This window comes from Chionomys nivalis, chromosome 13 (assembly GCF_950005125.1).
Source record: "Chionomys nivalis chromosome 13, mChiNiv1.1, whole genome shotgun sequence".
Taxonomy (NCBI): domain Eukaryota; kingdom Metazoa; phylum Chordata; class Mammalia; order Rodentia; family Cricetidae; genus Chionomys; species Chionomys nivalis.
The window spans coordinates 36679593-36696470 of NC_080098.1; the positions used below are offsets into that span (position 1 = coordinate 36679593).

The window sequence follows — 16878 nt, forward strand, 5'->3', positions numbered from 1 at the left end:
TATGAGGATGCTTATCTCATGTGTATATCTCTTCTCTGTTTCCAGGCCTTCTGCCTTATCTAGTAGCCCGACGTATCCAGACCTGCCCTTCATTAGGATCTCCCCACACCGTAACCCCACTGCAGCTTCAGAGTCCCCCTTCAGCCCCCCACACCCCTACATCAACCCGTATATGGACTACATCCGCTCCTTGCACAGCAGTCCGTCCCTCTCCATGATCTCAGCTGCCCGAGGGCTGAGCCCTACAGATGGTAAGTCTCAGACGATTCTTCCATAGATTCCCCCGACATCCTCCATGTCCCCTGTGGCACTGTGTAGGGAAGATCCAATATATGGTAAGGTTTTCCACATGACAGGCAGTGGGACAAAATTCAAGTTTAATTCCTGTTTGCAGCACTGTTTCTGTGGGTGGCAGTGTTTATATTTTCATGTACGGATAGCAGTTTACAGAGGAATTAAGTGACTTGGGACTGAAAGTAAGGTCTTACTGCCTCCTCTCTTTGCTGTTACACACATCTCTAATGCACTCCACATGATGAGACAAGCCCCTCAGGTAGCCCATGCTTGTATGAATTCTCTGAGTGCTTTGTCCTTCTCTTAATGAATGCTCTTGTGTTCTGTATGTTGGAAAGACACGTTGATATAGATTTGTCTCTGAGCAAGAGCTTGACAAACTCTACTGTGCATTCATCATCTGGGGATCCTGATAAAACTGATAGATCACAGGGCAGATCATGTGGAGTGGGAGACCTGAGTCCAAATGATGTTAGTGCTCTTGGTCCATGGTGGGCCACACTGTAAGTAGCAAGAGCTGCGGGGTGGAGGGCAGTATTATGTGTGCCTTCAGTCCTTGAGCTTGTCAAGTAAAACTAAACAACGGGCAAAGAGAAAGAGTTAGACTTTATTCCTGATGCTCATTTTAGGCTTAAAGTGTAGATTTCATTCTTTGGTAATAACTTTTCACATAGTTTTGTAAAATTGGAGTTGGTTGTTCATATCTTCCTACCGAGTTATAACCTATTCCTTAAGACTTGGGGGAAATATTCATTGTATCTTCTATGTGTATATGAGCCTTTGCCTAAAATTGCTCAGCCCTGCCTTAAAACACAGAATTGCATAAGCCTTAGTAATTGCTGATGGGGGCTATGCGTGTTTCACCGCATATTATAAGTCACTGCTGGTGGTTGCAAAACAAAGAGATACCATGCGATTAATTTCACTAAACTGTTTGCTGTGGCTTCCTTGCCTCTAATTCTAACATTGAAACCATATTATGAGGCTGTTTGTGCCCAGTGGCAATGTGTATGAAGTTTCTGAGGAATCATGCCTTCTCGTGTATTTCTAGGAATATCCGCCTTCTAGAAACAGTTAGCACCCCATCTGTCTTCTTTTTAAGAATTCAGTGTAGTGAATATTTTTAAGGTACCCAAGGGATATATTTTGTCTTCTGAGCAATATTCATATTTTAAAAACCTGCAAAAAGTGAAACATGGTTAATGACTTTGCTTGGAATTTGATTTTGTAATGAAAGAATGGAAGGTGGTAGAAATATCCATAGGAGAACAGATGAAGAGAGTGAGGAAGAAGCTCAGGGTGCAGGTGGCTTGTAGAAATTTGATTGACTGAGGACATGGTATTGTTACTTTTTGGAAATCATGCTTGTTGCCTGCATTTAATGAGTGTGAATAAAATACCCATTGACTGATTGGTGGGTCTACCTTCTCATTCCTGCCTCTCAGTACTCTGTTAGTAACTGTCTTAATTATTTTTCTGTTGGTATGAAGAGACACAATGACCAAGGTAACTTACAGAACAATTCATTGGGGCTTGCAGTTACATAGGGATAGAGTCTATGACCATCATGGAAGCAGGCAGGCAGGCATGATAATGGAACAGTAGCTGAGGGCTTTTTTATCCTTAAGTAGAAGGCACAGAAAGAGTCATTAGCAATAGTGTGAACTTTGGAACCTCAACTTCCATCCCCAATGACACATGTCCTCCAGTAAAGTCAATCCTTCCCAAATAGTTCCACTAACTGGTGACCAAGCATTCAAACATGCGTGCTATGGGAAGGTCATTCACACTCAAACCACCACAATACCCAACCAAATAATTTCACTGGTATTTTCCTTTTGTTGTCTGGTACTTTAAAGATACCCATTTTTTGCTATGTATTATGCATAAAAATGTATTGTGTCTGGATACAAATTCAAAGTACCGATTGCCAGGATTTCTCTGCCTGTGACTAGTCAAAGTAAACCTCCACTGTTCAAATGCTATGCACTTTACAGACATTACTTTACTTTGGCTCCCAGATTCCTCATGGAGTCTCTGTGCATCCAGGTTTCTGAAAATCTAGAGGCCACCCTCAGAACTGCTAGAGTATCTTGCTGCTTTTGCATGTAAATTAGCAGGTGGAAACCAATTATTATCCTACTCATGTAAGGCTGCCTCTCGCCAGTAAATTGTTCCAGATTGATAGGTACATTTTTCCTTTTGATTTTGTAGTGGGGGAAAAAGAGGAAAAAGGGAGCTTTTAAATTCTGGAACCTGAAATTGCAGCCTATCATTTAGTTGTGTGTCATTAATGCTCTGCTGCCCTCTTTTCTTTCTGGTAAACCCTGACTTCTCATGATAGTGAGTGTTAACTCAGACACTCCTGTCAGGAGCCTAGGGAAGTATTTTGAGTATGTCTGGAAAGAGATCACAGTTGTCTGAGTTGTCTACTGTTGTGAGAAATATGAACATACAGTAATTGTCTATAGGCAGCTCATTTCTCTGCAGAAGGAGAAGTCAATCATGACCATCTACAGACAGCCATCATTCTGGCTCCAGCACTGGTACAAGTTTATGTATTTTGGACTCTCCATAAATGACTTTGTCTAGTTAACATCATTGCTTTCTTAGTATATCTGTGTCTGCTCTGTGATCCCAAAATGACAAAATTGCATGAATGACATATTTCTCAGACTATGTCCCGTCTTGAAAGATACATGACTACATATATATTTTAAATTTTAACCATTTTGAATTCATGTGAATTTCTTTAAACAAAGAACAGAACTTTTCTAATGTATTTGACCTTTTTAAATTCCTCTGTTTTTGCTTTCAAATAAAAACGTATACCAGTGAATGCATCCTTAGAAGAGCTTTATTGCACGGAGCCATAAACGAGTTGTGTTTGAAGGGTAAATGGCAAGTGGACTTGGGATGCTTCCAAAGAGAAAACTGGCCACTTTTTCCTTCCTGTAACCATCACCATACTGTTTCCTCTTGTAGCCCCCCATGCTGGAGTCAGCCCTGCGGAATACTATCACCAGATGGCTCTGCTGACAGGCCAGCGCAGCCCCTATGCAGACATCCTTCCCTCGGCTGCCACTGCTGGTGCAGGGGCCATCCACATGGAGTACCTTCATGCCATGGATAGTAAGTGAGGACTCTGGGTGATGGGGTCCTGGGAGGGTAACAGATGCTAGCTAGGCAATGGAGAGAAGGCTGCAAAGGTTCGGTGATGGGTTATGTTTTCAGTTCCACAGATGGAGCCAGCCTGAGATGACCTGTTGCCTCTCGGTGAACTAAGAGATGCATAAAATTGTAGTTTGGTAGCTATACTAGAAATGTAACTGATCAGCAAATTACGCCAGTTTCTTGTGATATGAAAATACAGGAGCAGATTTGCTCCCTGGATGGAGTTTGCATGGCCACCCTATGGTATTGTGGATTTCTTTCTTTAGAAATTAAGCATTAAAAAAAAAACAAACAAACAAACAAAAACCCAAGAAATTGTAAGACATGATTTATTTCCATTCACATATCCTTATATTTTAAAACAGTGTTTCATGAAGACCCTTTGCAGCTGCTAAAAAGATCATAATAGTTACACAAAGATGGAAAAAAAATCCAGAAACATTTCCAAATTCTAGTACATGGCAATGAAGGAAACAAAGATCACGTGATGTGCATGTCACTTGAGGGGTGCCCAGAGGCACATTAGGATTCCTTTGGGTCACAATGGGCCTATAATGGCCTTTTAGATGCCTCAGAGCTCTCATCTCTGACGAGGACATGTTCAGTGAATATCCTTTTGCAGGGTCTTGAAGAGTGAGGCTAAAACCCAGCTGCAGGGAAGTATGGTATTTTCTAGCAGTGATGCTTAACCCTTTTGTTTCCAGCTAGAATCTATCGGGAGTTACCCTGGTCACGGGTGTGCTTTGGGCCTCTAAGCCCCAGAGTTTGGAATGAAAGAGGATGATTGGTCCACACGGAAATAAAAATTGACAGTCTGGGTTCGCTAATCACCCAGGACCACATTGATGTACCCCAAAGGCTTGTGGCCTGGTCCTGGCCTCTATTGCACAGCTTGTTACCACACGCTTGTTACCACACACAAAGTAAAAGAACTGTGTTGCACTCTCTGTGGGTTTTTGTTGTTAGGCTCAGTAGCATAAAGAGCTTAAGTTTCAAATTCATCATAACCACATTTCAATTAGCAATTGTTGAGGGGGAAACAGTTCACCGTTATTATGCAAATTAGTTATTTGAAAATTTGCAAATAAAGAATTAAAATAAGAGAGACTCCTTGGAAGGTCAGCCTGTGTTACTTTCCCTATTTGATAAGAATATGTTTAGTCAGGCAATGGCGGTTTTTTTTTTTTTTTATTCAAATAAAGGATGAAGCTGCCCTTTTACTTTGTAAAAACTAATTAAAGGAATTTTAATTTGCCAGAGTATATGGTAAATTGACTGTCATTAAGTAGGAATTTAGATGTCCTATCATTCATCACATGAAAAGAAAGCTCCTCTTTCTTTGTCAGAAATTTTTATTAGAATGGAGAAACAAAACAATTAACAGAAACGAGGTTGGAACTCCCTGTGCTGGAGGGGTGCGAAGACTGCCTGGGCTTACAGCTCAGTGATCGAGTATTTGCCTGGCTAATACAAGGCTTTGGGTTCAGTTCCTACCTCTGCACAATATAAACAGGACTCTGGTTTCAATGGCAAAAGTACATGCTGTGACTTGTGAGGGGTGACTTTTTGACTTGGAAGCTAGAGTATTTAGTGTAACACATAGTCTAAGCAGGTATATCCGTAACTCTAATAGTTCCAGAGGTCTTGGGACCTTGAGCCTGTACTTCCTGTAAGGAGCATCCTACGGAAGAAGGGAGGGCAAGAGCCACTCAAGTCTATTCGATACATCGGAGCAGAAAGCGACTTAAACCAGTGCCATTCTGAGAGAGAGAGGCACTAAGAACATTTTCCAGCCAGACCTTTTGTGACCTGGGAGTTTGGTGGAAAGGTTTTGCCAGGGTGTATGGTGGATATAAGGCTTATGTTTCATAGTATCAGATCATATTATCTATCTCCTGCATCACTGCTAGTTAGAGAGGCCCCGTTTAGAAGGCTGGGGTCAATCCCGAGCATCCCTATAAAATCAGAGATTGTGGCAAGGATGAAGAATGTCTATCTTATCTTGTTTCCTCTAACTCCAAATCCAACAAAATAGTTTCATTAAGGGTTATGTGAAAATTGACAGTGAATTTGATCTGTCATTCAAGTTGTCTGGAAATGACAGATATTTCTCCATTAAACGCTTATATGATGAAATTCACATATTGTAGTGAGTAAAAATAAGATAGTTCTACTCAAGGCAGAGGGCATGATCAAAGCAAGGTGGTCCTTAGCTGCTAGACGTGTACACAGAGCTGGGGTTACTGTTCTGTACTTACATGCCCTAAGCTGTTCTAAGTGACCGAACCCATTTTTTTTCTTTTTATTTATTTATTTATTTATTAAAGATTTCTGCCTTCTCCCCGCCACCACCTCCCATTTCCCTCCCCCTCCCCCATCAAGTCCCCCTCCCTCATCATCCCTAAGAGTAATCCAGGTTCCCTGCCCTGTGGGAAGTCCAAGGACCACCCAGCTCCATCCAGGTCTAGTTAGGTGAGCATCCAAACTGCCTAGGCTCCCACAAAGCCAGTACGTGCAGTAGGATCAAAAACCCATTGCCATTGTTCTTGAGTTCTCAGTAGTCCTCATTGTCCGCTATATGTTTAGCAAGTCCGGTTTTATCCCATGCTTTTTCAGACCCAGGCCAGCTGGCCTTGGTGAGTTCCTGATAGAACATCTCCATTGTCTCAGTGTGTGGGTGCACCCCTCGCAGTCCTGAGTTCCTTGCTCGTGCTCTGTCTCCTGCTCTTGATTTGGACCTTGAAATTTCAGTCCGGTGTTCCAATGTGGGTCTTTGTCTCTGTATCCTTTCATCGCCTAAATGTTTTTCTTTGGGTTCACCTTCTTAATTAGCTTCTCTAGGATCACGCATAATAGGCTCAACGTCCCCTATTCATGGCTAGAAACCAAATATGAGTGAGTACATCCCATGTTCGTCTTTTTGGGTCTGGCTCACCTCACTCAGGATAGTGTTTTCTATTTCCGTCCATTTGCCTGCAAAATTCGGGAAGTCATTGTTTTTTACTGCTGAGTAATACTCTAATATGTATATATTCCATACTTTCTTCATCCATTCTTCCATTGAAGGGCATCTAGGTTGTTTCCAGGTTCTGGATATTATAAACAATGCTGCTATGAACATAGTTGAGCATATACTTTTGTTGTATGATAGGGCATTTCTTGGGTATATTCCCAAGAGTGGTATTGCTGGGTCCAGGGGTAGGTGGATCCTGAAATTCCTGAGAAACCGCCATACTGTTTTCCAAAGTGGTTGCACAAGTTTGCATTCCCACCAGCAATGGATGAGTGTACCCCTTTCTCCACAACCTCTCAGAATGGCTAAAATAAAAAACACCAATGATAGCCTTTGCTGAACCGAACCCATTTTAAATGTGACTGAAAGAAACAATTGAGACGGCCCCATGCTTGTCGTTCGGAGCAGTGGAACAATGTTACATATGGATGTTACTGCCGTCGTGTGTCTGGCTTTGAGATTAACTGTATAAAACCTTCAAAGTCATCTATTCGGTTTTATTAAATTATCTCAGAGCATAGTGGATTATTATCTTGTATGTGGTCCATCTCTGAGGTCTGTTGTGGTGATGTAACTTTTAATTCTAGTACTTGGGAGACAGGATTAGATAGTGGGATTGTCAGTTCAAGGTTGGTGGGAACCCCTTCAACTAACACATATGCCCGTGCACGCACACATACACACATACACACACATTGTATGTGGAGGGCAGGGAGAGACAGATTATTCCATCTCTGTTGAAGAAAATATTCCCATTGAATTTTCTGGAGATCAGTTGACTTGTTTTTTTTTTTTTTTTTTTTTTTCCTCTAAAGATTTGTCTACTGCTTTAATTTTCTGAGCAAGGCCAAATTGCCATGATCCAGTAAGGGGTCATACCCATGCCGTGAAACATAAAATTTTATATTTGTATTTAAAATTATTTAAATCGATGTGCTTCTTATCTTGCAGGATTACCTCTCGCCCTCTCATTAAGTCTAGTTTTATGACTTGACTTGTAAATTGATCTTCCAAAAGCAAGAATGGACCAATGGGTGGCATTCTCTACTATACCCTAAGATTCAGATCTTGACATTTAACAAGTTTGAGGGCAAATCATACTTAATTGTAACCCCTCAGTTAAAAGCCACTATATTAAGTGGGCATGGGTTTAAATTGGATTGTTAACCTTCAGATTAAGAGGCCATCAGAGAAGACTTTTCTTGAAGTCTAAAACTCTTAGTTCTTTAATGGAGAAGAAAGGTCTGTATCAGTATTTTTAGGGATATCAAGCCTCGCTGGCATGTGTGCACAGTTTATGCCTCCCGCCTTGGAAAGGTGATGAAGCACCATTATCGACCTCATGGACCATCTCTGCTTAGATGAGAAGGCTTTTAGGATAGGAATCCTCATTTTGACACCACTGAGTCCATGGCTCCATGTGATGGGACTGCTCTGTGCACTCGATGGGTTTGACAGTATTCCGGCCTCTTCCTTCTAGATGTATACCCTGAACTGTGGCCACCAGATGTTGTCAGATATCTCATGGGGTACAAAATCACCCCGAATTGGATTGCACTGGCCAGGGCAATGCTTTGTACATTGTTTTAGTAATGCTGTCAGTTTACTGGGGGAGCATTTGGCTACTGGAGTCATGTAGAGAGGCAGGCATAACTACACCAGATTCTTTATTTTAGCATGCTTTAATTCAGTTTTTGTCATTCAACTCATTGCCTTAAAATGGTGTGTGTTAGAGTGGAGAGGGCATTGTGTCGCAACTGTGGGAACCTCTGTCTTTGTCGCTTGTGGTGAATTAATGATGGGAATATCTAAGCAGCTGTCAGATTCATAAATCATTAGAAATGAGAAGGATAACACATAAAAGTCTCTCCCTTTTGTTGAGCAATTTATCATTTTGCCTGCGCATTAATAAACAGCTCTCCTCTGAGGTAAACCCCTGGAAGATAAATATTTTGCCCTAATTTCTTCAATTGTAGTCAGTAGATCACAAGGGGGAGGAGAGATGCTTGTCACAAGTCACCAGCTTCTGTCCCTCTCCTTTTGCACTGAGAAGTGGTAGTCAGTAACATATAGATTCTGGCTGTAGGTAATCAAGTTCTGTTTTATTTTTGTAACAGGCACCAGATTTCCTAGCCCCAGGCTGTCAGCTAGACCCAGCCGAAAACGCACACTGTCCATCTCGCCATTGTCAGATCATAGCTTTGACCTTCAGACCATGATAAGAACATCTCCTAACTCCTTGGTCACAATTCTCAATAATTCCCGTAGCAGCTCTTCAGCAAGTGGTTCCTACGGACACTTATCGGCAAGTGCAATCAGGTACGTATTTTCCTGAATCCATTATGTGTCTTTATAATAAAATGTCAGTGCTCGAATGAAGCAGTGAACCATTTGTGCCAGTGGTCTGAGAGGAAGAAAAAGCCACCAGGCTGCTGTACCCATATCAGGAGTCAGGTTAAATAACACAACAGTTGGCCAAAATTAATTTGTATGTATGCATTAGTTCTTATATGGCAATTACTCAGTTATGATGAAATCTACTTCATAGAGAAGGAGAATTTCAGCTCTTTTTATCCAGGTCTTCTCTTGGAACTATTCCTATAGAATAAAAACCGACTCTGCCTGCTTATCCAGCCTATGTACGAAAGAGGAACAAAAGCAAAACTGACCATAGAACTCTCAACAGAAAGGGGTATAGTGAGAATGAAAGAGTTTAATCAGTGCTTTTAATTCAACAGAAAACAAATGCAAATGATTTGGGGGCACCTACTGGGCCGTTCACTGGTAGATTAACAAGAATTAATTACACATTTCCAGCTTTTTTTTTTTTTAAAGAAAAAAAAAAAGATTTATTACATATTCAGTGTTCTACATGCAGGCCAGAAGAGGGCACCAGATCTCATTACAGATGGTTGTGAACCACCATGTGGTTGCTGGGAATTGAACTCAGGATCTCTGAAAGAGCAGCCAGTGCTCTGAACTTCTGAGCCAACGCTCCAGTCCCCTTCCAGCTTACTTTTAAAGATAAAGACTTTGGTTAGCTTTTCTGTACAAGGAAGTAATTTTAACATGCCCCTACATGAATGTAAGGAATATAAAAATGATTTTTATAAAGATGCTTTCTATTGCTAATGATCAGTTTTTAGACTGTTACCACTGAATATAGAAGGAGCTCAAAGAAGTCATGCTAAGAAACTGTGCAATGCTCACTTTTGTCAACTAGTCACATGATTTGAACTGTACTAGTCATAACTAAAAGAGGCAGAATCCAACAGTGTTCTAATGGTTAATTAAATAGTCCTGGCTCTAATCTTTAGCTCTTTTTTCCCCTACAAGTTTCACCATGGATTAAGTGTTCAGGTGCCAGGGATCTTTGAGTTATAGTTTTGCCGACCATGGGCGATCCCTTGCTTTGAAAGTGCATGCTAGTGAAGCTGGGGTGATGGCAGGGCGCTTGGGAAGTGCAGACAGGCATCAGGAATTCTAGGTCAGCTTCTGCTGCATGCCTATTTGACCATTTTGAGCTATTTGACGTCCTGTTAAAAACACAAACAAACAAAAACCCCAAGAACACAGTAAAAAGACTGTTTTTACAAGCCTTGCTTTAAATAAGTAAGAATGTATTTTATTTATTTTTTACGAATGGACAAGAACTCTAGTTATTAATTATGCTTTTCAGGGTGACTTTACATGTTTGGGAAACTTCAGCACTTTAGAAAAATACACATAAGCGATAGTACAGTCTCCATATGTATTAAGAATAACTAATACTATTGTTCCATAGAACATGTTCCAGTGAAGTTTTAATTATTTTCTAGTTCAATTATCTGCAGTTCTCATTGGCAGATAAGTTAGCATTATTTTAAATCATGATTCTCATTTTTTGCTCTTCTTTTCATATGGCCTATAAAAAGTGGAAACATGGAATGAAGAAAACACCTGCTTTTGTGACAATAATCAGTACATTGTGTGGGGTCTGGGGTATCTCAAGGTCAGCCAATGTAATCAGTCGATAGACTGGGGTCTGCAGTATCTCAGGGTCAGCCAATGCAATCAGTCAATAGACTTGGGTCTACAATGTTTCAGGGTCACCCAGTGTAATCAGTGGATAGACTGGGGTCTACTATATCTCAGGGTCAGCCAGTGTAATCAGTAGATAGAATGGGGTCTACAGTGTCTCAAGGTCAGCCAGTGTAATCAGTGGATAGACTGGGGTCTACAGTATCTCAGGGTCAGCCAGTGTAATCAGTAGATAGAATGGGGTCTACAGTGTCTCAAGGTCAGCCAGTGTAATCAGTGGATAGACTGGGGTCTACAGTGTCTCAGGGTCAGCCAGTGTAATCAGTGGATAGACTGGGGTCTGCAGTGTCTCAAGGTCAGCCAGTGTAGTCACAAGTGTAGGCTTTGAGCATCTGTCTGTAGTCCAATCTCAGCTTTGACTCTAATCTGCATATTTAACAGCTGCAGGTAAGACATCTAGTGTATTGGAACGGGTCATGTTTTATTAAAGTTGGTGATATGGTTCCACAGTAGAACAAAAGTTCTTCCCCATTGGATGAAATTAAACAGAAATAACCCTGACTGTACTTACAATAACACCATCAGTGATATTTTAGCCTGTTGCTCTCCAACCCAAGGCAGGTTGTTCCTGTTCTCCTAGCTTGTGTTCTTAGGTCATCTGCTACCATAAATTATATCTTAATTAGCTGATACATTGTAGTTGTGTGACTTGACTAAAACATCCACGTAGAAATTTAGAATACTGTGATATTTGTACAAATGCTATGTACACAGATCACTTTGTAGCTTTTGTGGGGAGGTGGTGGTGCCGGACATTGAACTCAGGACCTTGGGCATAGTAAGGAGGTGATCTACCATGGAACTATACCGCTAGCCCCAGAATGACTTTGTGAACAATTCTTTCTTTTCTCAATTATCCCCACTTGCTTGCTTTACTCTTTGCAGTGTCTTAGATGTCCACAGTAATGTCATTTATACTTACCAAGCATCCTTGTGACATCTTCCAGTTGCTCAGAGAAGCAGGTGCCTCACTTCAGAGCCTGGGTGGTACCCCAGCTTAATCGTTTCATTAAAAGTGGAAGAAGAGATTCACTTTAAAGACCAGTTGAGGTCTCAAAAGCTCCTGTGAAAGTCAGGTGACCCAGAACCATCACATGCTCATATTCTTTCTTGCCTTTCAGTAGGGTATCTCAGTCTTTGATATAGATTCATGGTATGTTAAGATAACATGCCCCTTCTTTTCCATTGAAGGATGCAATCCAGTATGGGATGAGCTGCCGTGTACTGTTATACTGCAGGAACTATCCTAATGGACAGTATCATCTCCACTTGCCACAGAGACTTCAGTGCATTTTTTTCCCTAGACCTAAATAAACCAACTCAGCAGTACTCACCAGGAAAGAGGCCTGTGAGCACCCTGAAAGCAGGTGCTGTTCTTAAGAGTGAAGAGTGCAAGAGAACTGAGCAGGAAGTACATTTGATGTCTGCCTTGAGCTAGATATGCAGATAGGTACGTGGAAGGAGGAAGCTGACCAATTTACTGTGCTTGGTTACTACCACGAATGTTCCAGGCTCCTACTTAATCTTTTACCCCCAGACACACCTGACTTTCACATTTGCGATTTTCTGTGGCCTACTTCACTATTAATATTGGCAGTACAAAGAGTAATTATGCCATTTAGGTTTGTAAGGCTGCAGTTACATAATAAAGCAGTTGCTTGGGTCCATTTTCCTGGAGTAGAAAGAGTACCAGACCTCTCCTCTCACATCTCTGCATCACTTTTGCCCTCTCCCGTTAACACAGGTGCGACAAATAGTTATTGAATGAATAAATTACAGAGGTTTCCATCCTCCAATGTACAATAAGAATACCCTTCACCCTTTTTTATTAGTTTTCCAAAAGTTAATATCTATTTAAATGTTATTCTACATCCCCTCAGATTGATTAATATATATGTATCAGAGACAAAGAAAGTAATGCAAAAATAAAAGAGTTAAAACAGTAAATATCTGTCTTGTTAGTATATTATTTTTGATTTCTTAAAATATTTACTTAATAATTTAGGCTCCTTTAACCATCATATAAAACAGATGCACTCAAAAGCCTGTTGCCATATTAACTATAGTGCTTTGATATGTCAGGCTAGGTGTGTTATCCTAACTTTTTTTTTAAATCTCACAGGTGCTGTAACTCAAAAAATCTTCACACATACTATAAAGTATTTCATTTAAATAAGTTGTAAGTTTTCTATCACTTGAAGGTTTTTACTGAAGACCACAGCATCAAGCAGTCTGTGGTCCTCAATTCATGGTTAAACCTAACATTGTAAATAGTTCATTATTTATATTACATTTAAAAGTTTGTTCTACCAATACCTCTACCCCCAGACATTAAGCCATCATAGGAAGAGAAGACATTTCCAATAATCCTTCTCTCGCCAAGTGTAAATGGAATGGAGGCATGATTAGTGAACGCATTCCCAGTGTACCGGGTGTAGCTTTTTCACTATCAATGTAGTGGTAAAATCTGAGTAGTGGTTTAAGATCTGGCATAGTTAGGAAAATCATCTCAATGAAAATGTTATTTCTTGTTCAGCTTTACAGATCACCCACTTGAGTTTCAAGGTCTCCAGTTTCACAGTTATTGCAGGTTTTTCTGTTGTCTGCACAGACAAGCCTAGCCTGGGGACTGTTGTGACTCTGTCCTCTCTGTACACCTCCCTGGTTCAGAGCCCTGTACAATGAGGATGCATTGGCTAGGTCCATGGATGCTGCCTGATGGGAGGTAGGAACCTGTGTAGTTCCACAGCTCTCTGGCTCTCTACTGCTAATGAGAGCAAATATATTGCTTATACTGGCAAATCAACACACACACACACACACACACACACACACATTAAACATACTGGAAATAGATGCCTACAATACCACATTAGCAGTATATTTAAAAATCTCTGATCCCGTCCTCTAAAATTTTTGAGGTGTCCTTTTTTTCCTCCTTAATATTACTAATAAGGTTGTTAATAGTATCCTTTTAAAAAGATCATTTTCTTTTGAATTATTCATTCTCTAAACACTTGAGCGAGTTTAACTACAGACTAGGTGCAGAGGCTGCAGAATGAGTAAGTGAAATCCTCACCTTCATGGAACTTACAGGAAGAAAAGCCCCCAAGCAGAGATGAATAAATGAGCAGGTGGTTAGCCGAGCTTGCTTGAAGGCTGGTCGTTACTGTAGAGAACATGACCCGGGTGTCAGGAAGCAAAGACCTCTAAGATAATGGGAATCCCCACAGGAGGAGCTTTCAGTGACTGTCCAAGAACAGTGTTGAGCATTTAGAGCCCGCAACAGGAGGAGCGGGGCATCTGAAGAACTGGCGCTGAACCAGAGGGCTAGAAGACTGTCAGATAAGGGCAGCCAGGGCTCAAGTTTGGGGACATAGACAGAACTAAATTATACAGTGTCTGTGCCCAGTGGCATAAGAACAGTGGAAGACTTGGGACACTCTAAAAGGCTGTTTGACTCTCTGACTGTGGAGACATGTTCAGAGGGGTTGGTGGGCTGCCAAAGAGTGTAACTAACACTGCTTCAGACTGGTAGGTCCTCTCATCTTCTCCTGTCCACCAGGTTGTGTTTCCTCTAGAAATCCTCGAGTGGCTGAAGCATAGCTCGAACAAGACTGGGAAACACCACTCACATGGGAGAAGTAAGACTAGCTGTGTTGCTCATATGAACATGATTTTTCTAACCATGTGGACTTGCTCAGCCCGTGTACTGCTTCGAAGATTGTTAGCACCTCCCAAATCAGAGTGTGCGCCACGATTCGTGTTCATGGCTGTTTGGTTGGTGACAAGTCGCTTCTTAATTTTCTACAGTAGCTTCGCAGTAGAAAGCCCAATGCACATTCCTCAAGGCTGCTCAGGCTGTGCCTACCAGAACATAAATGTTAGGACGCTTCCATTTGAGTGTGTGGGTCTGTACCTCCCTGTTCTTTCCTGCTGAGGCCTAGCTGGGTTTTCCAATAAATGTGCCTTAGGAATTTTTATGGATGGAAGTAGAAGTTTTTACTTTGTTTGCCCTCAATTATAAGCATATGTATACCTATATCTATACATGTATATTTAATGGAAGCTGTGAGGCCATTCTCTCCAAAACTGGAAAGAGTTGTTCTTTGAATAGCAGCCATTGTATGGTAAATTCCAGAGATGCAACAAGAAGTGAATGATTTTGTTAGCACAGAACCTACAACATGACTCGAAGTTGGGTGTGATTAGATTACAGTTTTGCCTAGGGTTAGCTTAGTGCTGCCTCGCTTGACATCCAAGTTCATCAGCAAAAGATTTAGGAGAGGCAGAAGTCAGAAAGCAAGCACAGCAGCTCTTAGATTCTTCTACCTTTAGGGAACTGGGCTTACCCTCCGTCCTGATTTAAAGGAGCATTCTGAAGTGTGATCAAATGAGTTGTTTTTCAGAATGCTTTAGCCTGAGCCCAGTGTGGTGGCTCATATCTTTAATCCTAGCACTCTGAGATGGATCTCTGTCAGATCGAGTACTATCTGGTCTACATAAAGACCTTCATTCCAGCCAGGGCTGACATAGTGAGACCCTGTCTCAAAATAAACAAATGCACTTCAAATCTGGAAGTTAGAAAATATAGATCTATTGGTAGCCACTGAGGAGAGTACAGCGTGCATTTAAAGCAAGACATTTCCTTCTAATCCAGAGGCGTCACCCCTTGCTCACACAAGGCACTGGAATTAGCTGTGCCTGTTTGACTCGCTCTGTCTTTACCGTCCGCTGCGGGGCTGCCGTGTAACTTAGTGCTCTCATTAGCTACTTTCCTGGCCAGCTCCGTACAGCCCAGTCCAGATCATCAAGAGATTACAGAGATGAACTCAGAAGCTGAGGAGGCTTTCTGCTGCATCAGTGTAGATCAAAGGTGGGGAGTACTTAACTGCCTACCTACCCATAAACCCCAGGTTTGTTGTGCTCTGACACATGAAAGAGAAAAAAACTAATACCTCCACTACCATCATGTAGGAATGGGAAATTCTATGGGAACTATAAGGAAAAGCAGTTATCTTCAGAGAAAATGCCGCTTTTTAAAAGTTACCACACAAACAAGAAGTTTCAGTATAATACTTGGTGTGACTATGATTTAGTAATCCAGCTTTCCCCTTTGTTTGTCCGGTAGCTGGCTAGTGTAGACTCCTCCTTCTTTTCATCTTAATGTAAAAAGGATCAGCTCTTCCAGGGTAAAGGATTGCATCAGTCCAAACCGTGTTGCTTTATTGATGGCACAATTATTAAGAAATCTAGCGTCACCCTTCTTACCTCCCACTGAGAAACTAAAAAACACATAATAGGGTCTTCTTGTAAGCTCTGTTAATGGGGTTTTCCATGTGATTTGAATACAGTGACTTTGAAATGCCTGTTTATAGTAGGGCTGATTAAATGTTTAATGACTTATTTGTACAGTATAACCTTTAGTGTCTCATGTATTAGTCTGTTGCTCTAACAATTAAATGCAAATGTGACTTTCTGACTGGCCGTAGGAGAGAGAGCATTCATATACCTTATGGTGAGACAGTTATGTCTCCAACAAGATTAGACGTTTTAAAGCTTTCCATATTGATGATTAACATATAGTTTTCTGGCTAGAAATAGTAAGACATATAGAAAGTTCTCAGTTCAAATTTCTGGAATTAATGAATGAGATGTGTATAACTAATGAGAATTAACTGTTTTATATATCTTCTTTCTGCTGCCATCCCCAGTATTACCCAGCGGGGAGGATAGTTGGTTGGATTCCAGCAGCAGATATATGTATCGGAAGCTGTTATATTATTTATTACAATATGAGAAATAGTCAAATTTACACTTTGGGGGAGGTAGCAGGAGCTGAGAGTTGAACCCAAGGCCTCACAGCATGTTATAAGCACATGCTATACCGCTTACCTGAACACTGGAAATAAATCTCAGCATAAAAATCTTATGCCTCTGATTTTTGATAAAGTATACATATAAATCAGAACTTTCAGGCTCAGATTTTGAAAATCTTATTTAAATGTTTTATTTTAGATAAAAAAAATGTATGCGAGTTTTTTTTTCTTGCATGCATGTATGTGTACCAAATATGTGCTTGATGTCCATTGAGGCCAAAAGAGGACATCGGATTTCATGGAACTAAAATTTTGTTGTGAGCGCTAGACACTGAACCCTAGTCAAGTGCTCTTAGCTACTGAGCTGTCTTTCTGGCTCGAAAGTCTTTTTTTTAAGTCGTTGGGGAAAATGAACTGCTTTTGACACTGAATTTCAGCTCAGTGCTGTGTGAGAGATGAACCTGACCGAGCAGCCCTGACTCAGCTTTGTCCAGGATT

At 41.0% G+C, this 16878-nt stretch overlaps 1 protein-coding gene across 1 annotated transcript in view; it reads left to right on the forward strand.

The window, feature by feature from the left end:
* Nucleotides 1-16878, forward strand: part of Gli3 (GLI family zinc finger 3) — a 265892-nt gene that overhangs the window by 175491 nt on the left and 73523 nt on the right. Inside the window, exons 5-7 of the mRNA XM_057787815.1 lie at nucleotides 46-251; nucleotides 3280-3426; nucleotides 8599-8800. Coding sequence (XP_057643798.1) covers nucleotides 46-251; nucleotides 3280-3426; nucleotides 8599-8800 — 555 coding nt within the window. The remainder of the gene's footprint in view (nucleotides 1-45; nucleotides 252-3279; nucleotides 3427-8598; nucleotides 8801-16878) is intronic.